The following is an 18,515-nucleotide window of genomic DNA, read 5'->3' as shown; positions in this document are numbered from 1 at the left end:
GTGAAGAGAGGAGCAGAGTTGTCAACCGACCACCACCTGGTGATGAGTTGGATCAGATGGCGGGGGAAGACGCCGCGCAGACCTGGCAGGCCCAAATGGGCTGTGAGGGTCTGCTAGGAAAGCCTGGCGGAAGAACCCGTCAAGATGATTTTCAACGCACACCTCCGGCAGAGTTTCGATCGCGTCCCGAGGGCGGTGGGGGACATTGAGTCCAAATGGGCCTTGTTCCGCTCTGCTGTTGTTGAGGCGGCTGTTGCGAGCTGCGGCCGCAGGGTAGCCGGGGCCAGTCGCGGCGGTAACCCCCGTACCCGCTGGTGCACACAAGGGGTGGGGGAAGCCGTCAGACTGAAGAAGGAGGCCTAGAGGGCGTGGTTGGCCTGTGGGTCTCCAGAATCAGCTGACTGGTACCAGCGGGCCAGGCGGGGCGCAGCCGCGGCAGTTACTGAGGCAAAAACTCGGGCGTGGGAGGAGTTCAGTGGGACAATGGAGGAAGACTATCGATCGGCTCCAAAAAGGTTCTGGCAAACCGTCCGGCGCCTCAGGAGGGGAAGGTGGCAACTCGCTCACACTGTTTACAGTGGGGGCGGGGAGCTGCTGACGTCAACTGAGGATATAGTCTGATGGTGGAAGGAATACTTTGAGGAGCTCCTCAATCCCACCAACACGTATTCCGTGGAGGAAACAGAGTCAAGAGACCTGGGGATGGATGGTCTAATCTCCGGGGCAGAAGTCGCCGAGGTAGTGAAACAACTGCGCGGTGGCGGAGCCCCGGGGGTTGATGAGATCTGCCCTGGGTATCTCAAGGCTCTGGATGTTGTAGGACTGTCTTGGTTGACACGCCTCTGCAACATTGCGTGGACATCGGGGGCAGTGCCTGCTGGATTGGCAAACTGGAGTGGCGGTCCCCATCTTTAAGAAGGGTGACCAGAGGGTGTGTTCCAACTACCGGGGGAATTACACTCCCCAGCCTCCCTGGTAAGGTCTATGCCAGGGTACTGGAAAAGAGGGTCCGGTCGATAGTTGAACTCAGATCGAGGAGGAGCAATGTGGTTTTCGTCCTGGGCGTGGAACTGTGGACCAGCTCTTTATCCTCGCTAGGGTGCTGGAGGGAGCATGGGAGTTTGCCAATCCAGTCCACATGTGTTTGTGGATTTGGAGAAAGCTTACGACCTGTTCCCAGGGGCTCCCTGTGGGGGCGCTCCAGAAGTATGGGGTGGATGGTCCTCTGTTAGCGGCCATTAAGTCCCTGTACCAAAGGAGTGTGAGTCTGGTTCGCGTAGCTGCAGTAAGTCGGACCTGTTCCGGTGGGGGTTGGACTCCGCCAGGGCTGCCCTTTGTCACCGGTTCTGTTCATAATTTTTATGGACAGAATTTCTAGGCGCAGCCGGGTGGTGGAGGGGTTTGGGTTCGGTGGCGGGAGGATCTCGTCTCTGCTTTTTGCGAATGATGTGGTCCTCTTAGCTTCATCGGCGCCGACCTTCAGCTCTCGCTTGGGCGGTTTGCAGCCGAGTGTGAAGCGGCTGGGATGAAGATCAGCACCTCCAAGTCTGAGGCCATGGTTCTCAGCCGGAAACGGGTGGATTGCCCGCTCCGGGTCGGGGGGGAGGCTCTGCCTCAGGTGGAGGAGTTTAAGTATCTCGGGATCCTGTTCACGAGTGAGGGTAGGATGGAACGGGAGATCGACAGGCGGATTGGGGCGGCGTCAGCAGTGATGCAGGCGCTGAACCGGTCCGGTGTGGGGAAGAGGGAGCTAAGCCGGAAGGTGAAGCTCTCGATTTACCTGTCAATCTACGTTCCAATCCTCACCTATGGTCATGAGCTTTGGGTAATGACCGAAAGAACGAGATCGCGAATACAAGCGGCCGAAATGAGTTTCCTCCGCAGGGTGGCCGGGCTCAGCCTTAGAGATAGGGTGAGGAGCTCGGTTATCCGGGAGGAGCTCGGAGTAGAACCGCTGCTCCTCCATGTCGAGAGGAGCCAGTTGAGGTGGTTTGGGCATCTGGTGAGGATGCCTCCTGGACGCCTCCCTGGGGAGGTGTTTCGGGCATGTCCCACTGGGAGAAGGCCGCAGGGCCGACCAAGGACACGCTGGAGGGATTGTATCTCTCGGCTGGCCTTGGAATGCCTCGGGATTCTCCCGGAGGAGCTGGTGGAAGTGGCTGGGGAGAGGGCCGTCTGGACCTCTTTGCTGAGGCTGCTGCCCCGCGACCCGGATCTGAATAAGTGGGAGACGACGAGACTAGACGAGACGATAAAAATAACATTCAAATTGCATTTCCTTTTGAAATGATTCCACTTCAGTATTCTATATTTTTCAAGGTTGAACTAAAGTATTTTAAACCTGCACTGTTCTTTTAAACCCTCCCCAGTCTAAGAAACACATAGACTGCACCAGTTATCACTTGTATTGTCTCATCTTCCTTTAAACAAAAACATATTCTGTCAGAATAGTTTGGAAGATGCTACAATCACAAACATTTACACACAGTGGCTTTAAAATTAATCATTGGGACTAATTAAGTGATTTGCCTGGCTCTGTTCAAACTTTAATAATACATTTATTGCTACCAACTCTAAAATGGTCCTGTTTACATTATGTATCTGCTTCTTTAACCAGCACATGACCCAAAATGTTAAGATGACCATTTGTAGTTTGAGTGGGAGTTATATTCTCTCTGTCTCTGACTCTAGCTCTGCACTTTACACACAGACATGAACTCAGTCTCCTCAGCTCACAGAAATTAAACCAGTGTTTCCCAAAATGTTGAAACATTTATTCAACAGTAAAAAACCTATGATTTCAAGCATGTGACAGCAAATGACTAGGTGGACCAGACAGTTTTTACAGCTTGTAAAGATGTACAGTGGGTCCAGTTCATTTTACTCAGCTGCCCCCTCAGCTGTGGCAGCCAAATTGGGCTAATTTCTTGACTGTTAGTCTAATTTTACCCACTCTGACCCACTTGGTCCTCTCAACTCTCCTCCACCTGGCAGCACACACACACTGTATCCACAGCGCCGGGACAGTAGGGCTCTGCTGTTAGCTTTGCCTGGTTGTGATTTTATTTATTCAACTGTTGAAAGGGAATTTTTGCCTATGATTATGATTGAGTGATTATATCTTGTTGCATCAGTCCAGCTGCAGTTATCATGAAAGTATTTACAATGCAGCAGTCAGTGTTGATTTTTACATCAGCTGATGCAACAGACAGCAGTTCTCATATTACTGGATCTCTTTCTTGACTCAGTATCAATACACTTTCTTTCCTCAGTCATATAAACTAGAATGGTACTCAGGAAAGCGAATACATCCAAGGCCAAACAATCCTACTTGTGTGTCAGATCCAGATTATTATCTGGATTAGGGCTGAATGATTTGGGAAAATAATCTAATTGCGTTTTTTTTTTTTTTTTTACCAATATTGTGATTGCGATTTGATATGGGATTATTTTTTAGAGTTCCTTATCTTCTGTATTATTCAGCAAACACAAGCAATAAATCATTCTATATTATGACTAACACAATATTATATAGATGAAACATAAACTGGTCTTTCCTGTAGGCCAGGCCTATATGTCATGATGAAATAAGATGATGCATGAATTGAAATTAATGACATATTTTTAGTAAGTGTAGTGTGCCAAGTTGTTGTTGTTCTCTATTTTAGCCGATTGCTCTACTCTCGCTTCCATGTCTCGTGACCAGAGTGTAATCACGTTTTATCATATCACGATATTACTGCAAAAGCAATTAATAATTCAGCCCCAATCTGGATCCACATTATTATCTGGATCTACACCAAACTGTAAAAACCATTGATATGTTTAATTTTTTTGTTGTTTTTGTTTCCTGACAAACTGACACAAATACCTCACAATGTTGGGGAAAGTGATTAAAAATTCCTGGATCCCTTTAACCCAGTCTGCACCAACATGCACTGGGTTTTTCTCTGGACCAGGACGTATCCCTTCACCAAGTTTGGTGCAAATCAGTTCAGGACTTTTTGTGTAATCCTGCTGACAATCAGACAAACAAGACACTGATGAAAGCCTCCCTGGCAGAGGTAAGAATACAACTCCTTTAGTCTTCCAGACTAAAGACAAAGACTAAGTAACAGATGATGTCCTGATCCCGGATATTTCAAATCAGTGGTCCAGTGCTTTTATAAAGCTTTAAAAAGCACTACATTAGTTTTGTGCACACACCCTGCAGACAGACATGATGATCAGATAAACATTTTACATCTGTGTGAATTTAATTGCACTCAACGCTTCAGATGATATGACTATGTTGCTCCCCTTTATGGATGATGATTAGGATCCAGCTGAGGGAAGTGTAACATCAGTGAACATGAGAGCAGCAGTGCAGCCTGATAAACTGTGCCCATGTGTGACAGTAACACAACACTCACATATTGATTAGACTGTGTTATTTCCTTGCTGCTGTCTCTTCTTCTGTGATATTTCAGTTTAAGAAGCTGTTTCCTTCTTTTGGCCTGTGCTTGTGCAGCCACTCATCACACTGTGACCTCCACAAACACACACACAACATCAACATAGAACTGCTGCTGTTTTCCAGCTCTCCCCCTCTCCCCTGTACAGTGTTTGCTGAATCAGGGTGGTTGGTTACATCAGGCCTGGCTGCTATGTCCTGAAACAAAACATTGACCCTTCTCCTCTCACACATGAGGCTCAACGTCTGGATTCAGCGCCAGTCACTATGTTAATTACTCATACCATGATATAATAGTACATGTATGACTGAATCACTAATTGAAGACGTTCACGGCTTCATATATTAGCTATAAAAACGTGAAATGATAAAACATTTTTTTAATTTTATTTGGACATTTCACAATGTTCATTTTCCTTAGTATCAATATGACTGCAAGAGAATCAAATCGTGTACATTTAAAACAGAAAGTTATGCAGTGTATTTGATAACCACCTCACAGTCTGGCTCTTCTTTTTTAAATATATGTATATGTTTTATATTTTAGGGCCAGAGCACTCAAAGTAAACTGTAGTGTTTATTATTATTATTCCGACTAATGAATTGCCTTTCCCATGCTTAAAAACACATGAAACTTTGCACACGTCAGACCTGGTGTAAATCTATGTATTTTATAGGTCTTGACCCTGGGCATAGCAAAATGGCTTGATAGCGCCTCCTATTGTGGCAAAAATTCACTGGGTTTAACCTTCATGCATGAAACTTGGTAAGCACATGTACCATGTCAAAACCTTCAAAAAACATGACAACCCATACCCTAAACCCAACAGGAAGTGAGATATTTTGACTTTAATTTGCAATTTTTGTGATTTCAAGACGTCATACTTTAACGAACTCCTAAGGAATTCATCAGATTGCCAGATCTGTGGTCAACCTCATCTTAAGACCTTAGTGACGTTAAATTGTGAAGCTTTCGAGTTTTCGCTCTAGGACCTAGGGCTGCTCGATTGGCAAAAATAATAATCGAATCACGTTTATTTTGATCAATATTGAGATCACAATTATTCAACACAAACTCTCATTGACTTTGGAAAAAAAACACAATATAAAAAAAGTTATTTCAAAACAAAAGCATTGTGTCTATGTAGTTATTTCTGTTATACACGAAATAAGTAAAAGATATCTGACCATGGGCTACACCCCCCCTGTGCGAGTGCTGCCCCGCCCCGATGAAGTCGGATGGTTTTTGTAGGGGGGGTGAAATTTGTTGTGAAACAGAATGCGGTACAATAATCGTTTTCCCTTGATTATATTGTTTTTATAATCATTGGAGGCCAAATTCGTAATCGAAAATAAAATTTGATTAATTGCCCAGCCTTAGTAGGACCCGCCTGTGGCGGCGTGGTGAATTTCAATCCTTCGCCATGAAAAATCAACTCGCTCTCATTCTAACAGCTGGAGAATAGCATTGTACATCCTGGAGATAATCTTATTACATGTCGTGGATTCAGTTATTGATAACATTATATTCATGATTCCTGTCTCTCCTGTTTCTAAAGCTACCCTCAGAATCTGGGTGAAATAATGCCAAACTTGAAGGTATCTATAGAAATCATTTCCCTCCAGACCATGTTTTTTCTGTAAGGATTCAAACTCTGGAATGCCCCCTTGTGGACAAATGTATAGTAATTATTAAGGCCTTTGGTGATACATGTTTAAAATCTATCATCTGATCTATTTGGGACAAATTCCATATCATAAGCACACCACTGGAGCAGTTCAGGTGATTTACCTACTTCACATAATTTTATGACCTCCTGCCAAGTTTCCAATAATACACTAATCCAGGGATTATCTCTCTATACCATTTTATTCTGTAATTCAGAATCCGCTATTATCACTGCTCTTGGTCTCTCTTTTATCATCAGGCTTTCAATTTCTTGAAGTATGATGGCATAGATAAACAAATTAATAGCCTGTAACTGTGCTGCATAGTAGTATGCTTGTAAGCATTCCTTTCATAATTGTAAAGTTTTATACCTGATTCTGGGTTTTTTCCCTCACTATAAGTATCTGGATATCAACCTGTCCCATTCCATAAACTGTTAGGTCAGTATTTTTACTGGGAGGGACTGAAAAAGATACAACACTTGTGGCAGGATATTCATTTTTAATCAACTCTACTCCTTTACTCAAACTCAAGAAAGCAATATCATTCCATCTTAATATGTCTGATTTTATCTTTGCATTCAGTGAATCGTAGTTTAGGTTAAATAATTTTGAACCATCTTCAGACAGGTTGAGACCCAGGTACCTGATTGATTCTGCATTCTGAATTCAGTTTTTCCCTGATATGGTTGGGTGGGTCATAATTAAATGTGATCATCTCAGTTTTCTTTATATTAAGCTTGTAACCTGAGACTGTCCCATATTTTTCTTGGAGACTCATCAGTTTTGGGAGTGACTGTGTAGGCTGCGTTAATTATATCAGTACATAATCAGCAAATACGGCCAATTTATGTTCCACTGTTAGCATGTCTATCCCCTTAATTTCAGCATTCTGTTGGATCCATTGACTCAGGGGTTCTATAAAGAAGCAGAAGAGCAGTGGCGAGGCGGAGCAGCCCTGTCTTGTTCCTCGTTCATGAAAAAATGAAGTTCATAAATCACCATAAAGTTTTATTTCTCAGTGTCTAAACGTATGATGGTTGGCTCTATTTCCTGTTGTGTGATATGTCTAACTATGTGCAGTGTTCTCCTGATACTATCTTGCGTTTGTCTTTGTCTGATGAAACCTGTCTGTTCAAAAGCTCTGGTAAAATATCTTCTATTCCTTTGGATAATATGGATGTGAAGTTTATAATCCAGATTTAACACACTAATGGGACGGTAATTGCCACAATCTAGTTAGTCTTTCACATCTTTTGGTATGACAGACATTATCGCATCTCTCCATGAGATTGGAATTTCTCTTTCCTGTAGTACCCAATTGAAAGCTTTCAGTAGTGGTGGACCCACTTTTTTCCTGCATTGTTTTATACCACTCTGGGGTGAAACCATCCGTGCCCGAGGACTTGTAGTATTATCAGCTTCTTGGTTTTTCAGTCTGTAAAATAGGAGTTTCAAAGACTTTCCTCCAACTTCATAATAATGTATTGTAAATAACAACTTTTTCTTTATTTCCTCTGTATTTATTTTGTCTATTTCCTTTCTTATTTTTTTAATGTTTTATTCAGTCTGTTCATCTAAAATGTCTACATGGTCTCGCTGTAACTGTTTCAATTTATCCTCCAAATTGTCAAGCCTTTGTTTTCTTAGTGTCTGTGATTCAGTGATGGCTATTATTTTTATCCTAATTTAAGTGCATCCCAGAGCACAGACAGCGTCACCCCACCATTGTCATTCAGATCTAAATATACCTTAATTTTGTTATTTCATATTTCATAGTCCGTGGCTTATTTAGAAAATTTGAATTCAGTCTCCAGAGCGTAGATTTTGAAGTAGGGGCACTGACAGTTGTCACTGATCCAAGCTTGATCTTCAGAATTGTAGCGAATCCTGCATTGTACTGGCTCTCCTGGAGAAAGCAGTCCGAAGTGAAATGGTTAGCACACACATACAACACTTTAGGAGGTGTAGCAAGTACATTTCCATCAAAAATAAAATTAATCCACTGGGATCCTCAGACGTAGGGGGTAAAAAAGACTTCTGTGTTGGTTTGTGCAGCCAACAACAGAGCAACTAGCGTGCTTCGCTCGTACTTCCAACATAGTTTTACCAGAGCCAGGGGAATTAAGGATAGCGGCTGCAAGGCAGACTCAGTGGGTGGAACACACACCTAGCTCGGGGGAGTGTCACCCACCTGGGGGACGTGTTATTTCCCTTCATGATGACATCAAGGGAAAAATCTCCAACTGAGCACACATTTTCTGAAAGGTGGAGCAAGCAAAAGGGGGTTGGCTACATATCAAAGTCTTTTAATGTCAAATTAAATATAATAAAGCAGACAGTAGATAATAGATAGCATTGAAAAAATTCTCTGTCAGTACAGTTACAGTGCAGTAACAAATGTGAGTCATTCTGTAAACTGTTTTATACTATTTTAATATTTACTAATCACAGTGTGATTAAGATTCTCTAGTTCCAATAAATGAAGTTCAGAGTAAAACAGGACTTTACATTAGAGTGATTGAACTAAAGTAAACTGATTCACGTTTTTACCTCAGTTTCACAGTCTGTGAAATTGTTCTTCTTCCTCGTCTTTCTTCTCTGTCTGATAACTTGTGGCGTTTTTTTATACAAACTGATTGATTAAGGGAGAGTTCCATCCACTTATGGTTATTTGTGGGAGTGGAAATGAGGCTTGTTCACGTGCGCCCAATTTCTCAATGAGTGAGATTTATAAAGCAGACCCATGTGAACATACAGCTTTATAATTCTGATGAAAAGAATGTGTGTGAATAATTCTGGTTTTGTGTGTCACATAGTTTTATTCATGAATCTACACAGAGTTTTGTGCATCTGGCCCCTGGATTCCTCTCTTGACTTTTAGTCTTTATAGTTCTGAATCAAACTGATCAGTCTGCAACAATCTTCAGTCCTTGATGTTAAATATGATTTTTTTTTTTCATTTTTTTAATTTGGGAAAATTTGTTGTACTCAGTTATTTGGCGTGTGTTGGAACAGTGTGTCAGTGGAACCAGTCATTTGGTGAAAGAGCAAAGTATACTGAAGTGTTGTTTTGCCTGCCTTCGCCTTGGGGGAGTGTATTATACATAAGAAATTATACCAGACATTTTACCTCAGTCCCTGAATCATCCATTACAATACACCTGTCTGTTCAGATTCATGCATCAAACACATTAGAAATTAAATGTGCAGTTGATCCTAACAAACTGAATCCTCTCTTCTGTTGTCCTTTAGACTTACACAAATAGATTTAAGCCTCACTGTTGTTATCTTTAGCTACAGTTTCATTCATAAACCAAAACAAGAATAAATGCATCAGATTTTTAGATGATTGACTGGCAGCCCTAAAGAAAAGACTTCAATCACATTAGAGAATCTTTTACCCTTAAAACGAACAGATTCTCAACAATAACACTCCTGGCTGCAATAATAAAAGATGTCGTACAGAGATAAATTGATAACAAATTCCTATAGCAGACAAAATGGAAAAATGCAGACACACAAAGCCAAAAGATGGAAACTGGTAAAAAGATAGAAACATGAAATACAGTGTTAATGTGACAGTGTGTGACAGAGTGTGAATATTAATAAAGCATCTCAGAAAAAAGCTGAGTTACAGCTCAGGAAGTCAAGTCAGTAGAGTCAAACCATTTTAATAATTAAATGAATTTATCATACTAAACATGGCAAGTACATTGGATGTCTCTGATTGGTTTTTGATAAATTGTAGGAATTGATGGGTCTTTTTTTTCATTTTATTAGACTTCATCCTGCTCCAGTTGGCTGGCCAGGGCAGGGTTGTCCTCACATTTCCTGATATTATGTCCAGGGTATCTGCTATGAAAACTGTCACTGTATCAATTATATAGCATATGTGACAGTGCACTGCCCTGTGGTGTGACAGTAGAGGTAAAACACATGATGTTTCCTACTCGTACCCTTTGCTGTCTCTCCATAAAAAAATCCAAAATCCATGTAATTAGGTGTGAGTCCTGTCTTCCAGTCTCTCAGCCAGGATCAGTGGGTGGATTGTATGAAATGCAGAAGAGAAATCTGCACAGAGGACTTGTGCGTGTGTTAATGCTCCAGATGCATATACAGAGAGTTACTTACAGTAGCATTGTCTGTTTGCAAAGCGATAAGCAGACTGTACTGGGTCGAAGACCTGCTTCTAGGAGTTGATAATGTGGGTTTTGATTGTCCTCTGGAGGGATTCAACTACCAGTGAGATGGGCCTGTAATCATGAGGATAGGATTGATAAGGGGCCTTTGGGAAGGGGGGCCAGGATGGACGACTTCCACATTGTCGGTACCCAGTGAACTTTGAAAGACAGCTGGGCCGAGCAGAGTGTCAGCACCCTGCCACCCATGTAATTGGGCTCTGGGCTATATTGTGTTTTTGTGTTCTCTAACATTCACTGCAGCGCATCCTCCTGTCTGTCTCATTTCAAGCAGGATAAACTGAAATTCATTCAGGAGAGGGATCCAATTTTTCCATTCCACAACCCATTATTAAGCTAAGACGGCCTCCTAAAACCTTTCTGAAACCTTTGTTCCTCAGCATCTGAAGCAGATAGAAAAATGAAATAAAAACCATCCGAGAGCTTAAACCTCTGACTTTTATTGTTAATCCTCAGCTGTTCCTTGGAAATTGGATATGGCTGGAAAAACAAGCACATTTGTCAACATTTTCAGTTCAGTTAAATTTTTGTAATGTTTATTGATTTTTTTTTTCATGTTGATGAACATTAGGGTAAAGGCAATGAGGCAGATCTTCTTCCTCACCACCATTGTTTTGCTTCCTTGCTCCTTGACTGAATCCAATCCAACAGCTGGGTTATTTGCAGCGCTAAATAACTTCCATATACTTTACCTGTATACTACTATATACTGTATACAGTATAAACCTGTGCATAAACCAGCACATCGACTGTGAACACAACCACTGATGATCTGTAGAAACAAAAAACAATAACAAGTGTGATCGCAACTGTATTCTACCTGGTAGGACATCATGACTGACACCATTATGTGCCATTTACAGTCCTTCACTGAGAACTTCCTGATGAAATAATGAGTAATGAGTTGTAAATGACACTTCAGTGTGCAGCTGTGACTGTTTGATCAGCTGACTCATTAATCTGCTGCAGTTACAGTTTGACAGGATGTTGTCTGATGACCTCACAGTCATAAACAATAACCAAGTCAGTGCTGTTTGTTTGTTGTTAGAGTGAGATTAAGACCTTCATACTCTACACCTTTAAGCCCTGACTGACACTGTACTTTGACATATTGTGGGATGGAAATTGATAAGATTGTTTTGATACCAATGCTCTCATTGATTCTGCTCATCAGTCCATTTCTTATCGAGTCCCTTAAAGGTCCCATAGTTTGGGCAGGCCGTCTAGTGTTGTCATCTGTCTTCTTCCTCTCTGCCATGGCTCCTTGTTGTTGCAGAATTCCAGCAGCGTACATGAGTTTGATGTTACTGTTTTGTAGTCAGAGGTGGACAAAGTACACAACTTCATTACTGGAGTCAGAGTATTGATCCTCCTGGTCAAATATGACTCCAATATAAGTGAAAGTTCTTCAGTCAGATTTTTACTGTACTTAAAGTACTAGAGTACTTGATTTTAAAAATAATGAAGTATTCAAAAGTAGCTTTTTTATATCAACACATTGTTGTATTGTTCCACATTTAGAGAACCTGATGACTCTGAAACAACCTACTGACTGACTGTAGGACCTGTAGAGTCAAAAGACTGTAGGATATGGTCGTGGTAAAAACAGCAAACATTTCCAACTAAATTAATCTTTATTTCTAAACTTTTTAAGACTTCAGATCAGACCATGGTCTCTGGTAAAGAATCTTCTCCCTCATTTTTATGTAACGTTGCCATCGTTAGGATATCTCTAGATGTTGTGGGATAAGGAAACCAACAGTAAGCCGAAGACATTGGGTGAGTTCTGCTTTTTATTGTTTAGCAACCAGAACAGTTTACAAATACAACACAAAGGAATCACATGAGGCAAAGAACAAAGGGGAAAGGGCAGCGGGTGGCGCCAAATCATAAAACAAACACAACAAAGCCGCTTCCTAACCCGACACAATCCCCACTACTACAGAAGAAAACAAACGGAAATAAAAACCCTAGCTCCAATCTTACCTGTCAAAACAAAATACACCCTAGCAGCCACCCATAAACCTAGTGTTGCTAGACAGAAAATAAAATAGACAAGAAAATAACACATTAACCTAAACTAAACTAAACCCTAGAGCCCATGATGCCGCAACTAACCAACTAGTGCCACAACGAGCCAACATCACTTAATAATCACAAATATCAAAGTTAACTCCTGGGTAGATAATTATCACACACGTCAACACTTTCAACAAAGAGGCACAGAGGCGGACTGCTCAGGTCAAATCACAGCCGCCCTGACATTTTCACATGGCAGTTTTTATACATTTGAGGACGGGACCAGGCAGGCTTGTGATAGGCGGCTGGGACCAGCTTAGCAAAAGGGTAGGACCAGCCAAAAACAAGGAACACCCGGGCACAGACAGAGAAGCAGTGCTGAGGCATTGACAAGGAGGAAATCCACTTCCGGAGCAGCGGATGACAGGTCGACCCGGCCTTAATTCAAAAAGGAAAGATTGCACCACACAACATAACACAACAACAACAAGAGCTGTACCCGGAGCCCATAACACAGGTTCAAACAGAACTGACAGTGGAGTAGTTGGCTGTGATTGGTTTTTCTCCTGTGATGAACACAGTGTATGATCTATCACATTTTCAAAATAAAATAAAAACCATTCACTGACTAAAAGCTCTGCTTCAAAGTAAGAGTACTTAATAGAAATGTAGTAGAGTCAAAAGTGCAATATTTGTCTTTTAAGTGTAGTGGAGTAAAAGTCAGAAGTTTCCCAAAAAAGTCAAAAGTTTCCCAAGTAAAGAACAGATACTGGAAAAATATACTTACGTAATGTACTGAAGTAAATGTACTTAGTTACTGTCCAGCCGTTTGTAAAACTGTAAGGAAAAACATGCCAGCATTGATGAGAGGCATATGATTCTGATGGCTCAGACCACTTGGATTCCCATCCCTCATTGTATCTCCTTATTTGTCAGCCTAGTGGTGACATTTTAAATAGCTCCTGTCTCTTTAAGTAGAATGGAATGGCAGGAATGACTGTCAGATACTGTATAATATGATATTACTTGCCTCTGACTTCATGTGCTAGTGGCACAGATTTTGGTACCTCTTTACAATAAGACTACCCTTATAAAGGATTTATGAATGGTTTATAACTAGTTTATTAATTAGCTTGTTAACACTTTATAAATCACTTATAAGCTGTTATAACACATTAGATAAAAATGGCAACAGTGACATGTTGCTTGACATGTGTCTGTACTGTTAAGCCTCATATCTCATTAGTTTGTTTTCTCTGTCATCCAGCGTTTGTACCTGCTGCTTAATCACATATTTGTATAAATTAAAATGTATCTATATTACAAGTCATGCTATCAGATTGTTCTGCACAGTGGATATTAATTATTTTTTAAATATTATTTTTCTGGTTGGTATCTTCTTTAAGACTTTACAAACATTTATAACTGATAAAAGGGAGTCTTCTTGTAAAGTGTAAAACACATAATCATTTATTAATGAGTTACTACAAGGCTGCTTTTAGCAGTTATAAATGGTAGTAACTTATTAGTAAGATTAATGAGTGTAAAGCATTAACTTGATCAGAAACTCACCATGAAAATGAGAAAAGGTGACACTTGATATAAAGTGGGACATGCATGTTATTCATAAACCTGTTTTAAGGTTTTCAATGAGCTTTGTTCACAAACACATTTTGACACGACAGTAGAAAGAAAAAAGAATAATGGCTGAATTCCATTTAACTGCTTTGGTGTCAGGGTCCTTCTATTGTTCACTCTGGCTTCAGTGTCACATGAACATAGAACAAAACCTCTATTAATGTTATTAGTAACACCTGTGCTTTTCCTACTGTGAGTTAAAATCAAAATGTTTTTATCCTTTTCTTATTGCTGTGTCTTATGTACAGTGGTGTCTCAAGTCTGAGACCACTTCCCCATACACTGTCCTGATTTTGGAATAACAGTTCATCTGAATGATGATGATGCTGATGATGATGGCATGATGATGGCATAGGCATACAGCAGAGGTGGTAATTCTAGTTGCATGTATTTCTGTACATTCTGGCGAATCTATACCATGTAGACAAACAATCACCGGGACACTTTAGATACTGAGGGGTGAGATCTAAGATCTAAAGTTTTAAGGTAATTTTTCTATGATATCTGAGTCGATGTGTGTTTATGTGTGTGCTGCTGTGACATGTGACCCAGAGAAGGGGGGGGGGGGGGGGGGGGAGTGTATTCCATGCTGTCTGCCAATCTGAAGACTTTAGCTGTATTAATCCCACTATTCCAGATATGATGCTGATGGCCCGGCTGACTATCCACACAGCAGCAGCCATGGTGACTCAAGTCTCTCTTCTATTCTGGGTTGATCTCCAGGTTCTCCCACATTGTAGCTTCCTGTGAAATGTCAGAGCTGCTAATTAATCTGCTTTTAGCTGGGCTGTATCTTTGGTGGAGCACCCATCATCACTCTCTGCTCTATATTTAAGCTGCAGCTTGTTTACTGAACTGATCTCAAAGGAAAACCCTGTGGTTTGTTTATGACGACAGTGAAGTGGACTGCCATGTTGCAGGACAACATAACATACACTGTAACTGCCTTCTGGAAATCTTATTATCCTCTTTATTAGTATTGTTATTATTAGTCCTTTTGATATAATTCAAGAATGCATTGAGTTTTGATTGTTGATTCTGGTAAAAAGTGAACTCAGTGAACTACGGGGTTACTCCTGTATGGGTTGTTCAAAAGTTTTCTTCATTGTGCAGAAAATAACTGATGAAGCAGATTGACAGTAAACAGCAAAAGGCGCAGCTTGAGCAGCACCTTAGCTTAGCAACAGCAGCTCCGGTGCTCTGTGTGTGAGGCATCACCAGGCTTCTGTAGCGCTCAGAGCCCAGTTAGTCATTTCACAATCTGTTTAACACACAATCACAATCCAGGATCTCAACTGCAACTGTTCTGCCCTCTGTCCAGCTACTCAGTGAGAAGATCAGTGGGGCCGAGGGGACAAAGCTGGATGAAGACTTCATGGAGATGGAGAGGGTGAGTTCAGGACAGGTGTCTCCTCAGTGGTAAATGTGGTCTTATGATGATTTCTAGTTTTACACTTGGTAGTGAGGAAATCATGTGTTAAATCATCACTACAACACTAACTTCGGAGGAAGTAGAGAGGGCATTGAGCAACAAGTGTGTCCCAGTCAGGTTCATCACTTTTCTGTGGCCCTGGAAACACTTTCATTGTCATTTTCTTTTCGTTGTCATTTATCCTACTTGGAGGGCGCTTATGTATCTGGTAGTGTTGTGAGTATTTGCAGCTCATGTCTTGTCAGATTGATAAAGATATTTCTTAATTTTATTGTGTTTTGTCTGTTTGCATGTGTTTTCTTAAGCTGCAGTGTGTTGAGCTGTCAGGGCCACCATAGAGATAAGATGGACAAAACTGTGGCACTAAGTGTTTAGCTCTAATCAAGAATCAGTTTAACTCTGGCATTGAAGTATTTGACTGTCCAGTAATGAAAATCAACAAGTGTATTTTTTCCAGAAAGAAATTGATGTTCAGCTGTATTTTTCATTTCAGTTCGTGTTATTATTGTTCTTCATGTTTCATGCTTGAAAGTATGGAGGCTGCAATGTGACAATACACACAATAATAGACATGGCAATAATAAATTCTATTGAATTATTGTGGCAATAAAATGTTTAATAATTATCAACATGTATTATTAATATTAAATATTTTAGAATGTAAATGTAATTGATTAAACTAAAATTATTTTGGATGAAATTGATCTTCAGCTTAATTTTTTTTTAAATTGTGTAATTGTAATTGTTAATTGTGTAGTCACACTTTGGATGTTTCTTATCACAGCTATCTTTATTCACATTGTGATCCTATTGTAATATTTGACTGAATTGTTCATGTTGAATTTAATGTTTCAAATATCTTTCAGACAAACATAACTGCAACATCTTTGTTTTTACATTCTTTTCTCGCTCCCAACAGAAAATCGAGGTAACCAACAAGTCAGTGTTTGACCTCTTGTCCAAAACAACAGAATACCTCCAGCCTAATCCAGGTAAAAAAAAAAAGTATATGTTATTTCATCTTTTATCTGTTACTACACTGTTTTGCAAAATAAATCCAATCAATGTAAATCAACAGTATTGTGTTATATTCATGGTTTTCCTCTGTAGCATCGCGAGCCAAACTCAACATGCTGAACACAGTGTCAAAGATCCGAGGGCAGGTGAAGACCACTGGCTACCCGCAGACAGAAGGCCTGCTGGGAGACTGCATGCTTCGCTATGGTCATGAACTTGGAGAGGACTCTGTCTTTGGTACCAATTCTCATATTCCATAAACTCTCAGATATCTGCAGAGAGGCTTTTATACACAGCTTTCCTGATTACATTACAGCAGCAGGCGGGTAGAAAACATGCTGCCACAGTGTCATGAGTGTGTGTGTCACGTAGGTTTCTACTCTTCATCTGTACAAGTGTCTCACTGTCTCTTTGGAACAGGCTTACACCAGAAACAGACCTCTTTTCATACATTTATACACTTACATATGTCAGGGTTTGCGGGTTAAGGCGGGACCCAAAATGCAGCCAACACTTGGGAGACGATGCAAAAGGTTTATTTAACCAAAAGAGCTTACACAACACTGGTGAAGCACAGGGGAAGAACAGGGGAACACAGGAACTTAAACAAGAAACAGGAACAGGCAACATGAACAGACCAGGGACAAAGCAGACATGAACAGACTGAGGACAACCAGACATGAACAGGCACCGTGAACCGATGAGGACAAACCCAGAAATCAACAGATGAACCGACACAGACAAAGGGGAGCACAAAGACTATATAGAAACAAGGGAGGCAAGGGTGATTGAACACAGGTGAAACACATTAGGGCGGGGCAGACAATCACCACACAGAAACAGGACCAAGACAGGAAGCAAAAACAGAGACACAAAAGGAAACCAATACAAAATAAAACAGGAATTGAGAAAAGTCCAAACAAAACTAACAAAAAGTGTCTGCCATGGCAAACCATGACAGTACCCCCCCTTAAAGGTCAGGCGGAGCCCCTCTGGAGGGCAAGCAGGACAACGGCTGCAAAGACGGGGTCTCTCTGGAGGTCAAGTGAGAGGATGGCGTCGCCCCTCTGGAGGGCAAGCAGGACACTGGTGTGGCAGGCGGAGCTCCTTCAGAGGGTAACCAGGAGCCGACTGGATAACGGGCAGGTATCAGCCAGACCGCCAGTTTGGAATCAGGATCAGAGGTTGGCTGGACCACTGACTGGGAAACAGAATCAGGAGTCAGCTGGGCCGGCGAGAGGACAGGAGGGACAGGATTCAGCCGGACTGCCGACATGGAATCAGGATCAGGTGTCGGCCGGACCACTGACTGGGAACCAGAATCAAGAGTCAGCTGGGCCGCCGACAGGACAGGAGGAGCAGGGGAGACAACGTCCAGCAACCCCAACTCAGGAACCAGGGAGGAATCGACCGGGACCCCCAAACGCTGAGACAGCTGATGCGTCAGCCAGGGTAGTTGGCAAGGGCTCCTGACCACATGGGAGCAGAGGCTCTGGACAGTGGGGTAGCTGTGGCTTGGGCCAGAAGTGAGGAACCTGGGGCTGGGGCCGAGGCCGAGCCTCCCTGTGGCTACGGGAGCCATGATGACCTCGCTTCTGTGTCCTCCACAAAACCCTGTGAAAATAGCCAGACGAGTTCCCTTGAAAGGGGACTCGTCAGGGTCGTCCAGGTCCGAGTCAGAAAGGGGATCAGCCAGCATGCAAAGGGGCCTGAAGACCGACGGGGGTGCTGGCTTGGAGGATTGAGGCACCCTCAAGAAAGAGATGAGGCTGGCGTAGGCTGCTGGGTCCATTTCTTTTGGTCGGTTCATACTGTCAGGGTTTGCGGGTTAAGGCGGGACCCAAAATGCAGCCAACACTTGGGAGACGGTGCAAAAGGTTTATTTAACTGAAAGAGCTTACACAACACTGGTGAAGCACAGGGAAACACAGCAACTTAAACAAGAAACAGGAACAGGCAACATGAACAGACCGAGGACAAAGCAGACATGAACAGACTGAGGACAACCAGACATGAACAGCTCTGCGACCAACCAGACATGAACAGGCAACATGAACCGATGAGGACAAACCCAGAAATCAACAGA

At 42.0% G+C, this 18,515-nt stretch overlaps 1 protein-coding gene across 3 annotated transcripts in view; it reads left to right on the top strand.

Moving 5' to 3' along the window:
• LOC111219902 (endophilin-A3-like) overlaps positions 1 to 18,515 on the top strand; it is a 75,203-nt gene that overhangs the window by 39,285 nt on the left and 17,403 nt on the right. For all 3 annotated transcript variants that reach the window (XM_022742759.1, XM_022742751.1, XM_022742767.1), the window contains exons 2-4: positions 15,302 to 15,370; positions 16,332 to 16,404; positions 16,523 to 16,666. In XM_022742759.1, coding sequence (XP_022598480.1) covers positions 15,302 to 15,370; positions 16,332 to 16,404; positions 16,523 to 16,666 — 286 coding nt within the window. The remainder of the gene's footprint in view (positions 1 to 15,301; positions 15,371 to 16,331; positions 16,405 to 16,522; positions 16,667 to 18,515) is intronic.

The sequence above is a fragment of the Seriola dumerili genome, unplaced genomic scaffold (assembly GCF_002260705.1).
Source record: "Seriola dumerili isolate Sdu_G_001 unplaced genomic scaffold, Sdu_1.0 BDQW01000003.1, whole genome shotgun sequence".
Classification (NCBI taxonomy): Eukaryota; Metazoa; Chordata; class Actinopteri; order Carangiformes; family Carangidae; genus Seriola; species Seriola dumerili.
This window is presented reverse-complemented; position numbering and strand designations above follow the sequence as displayed.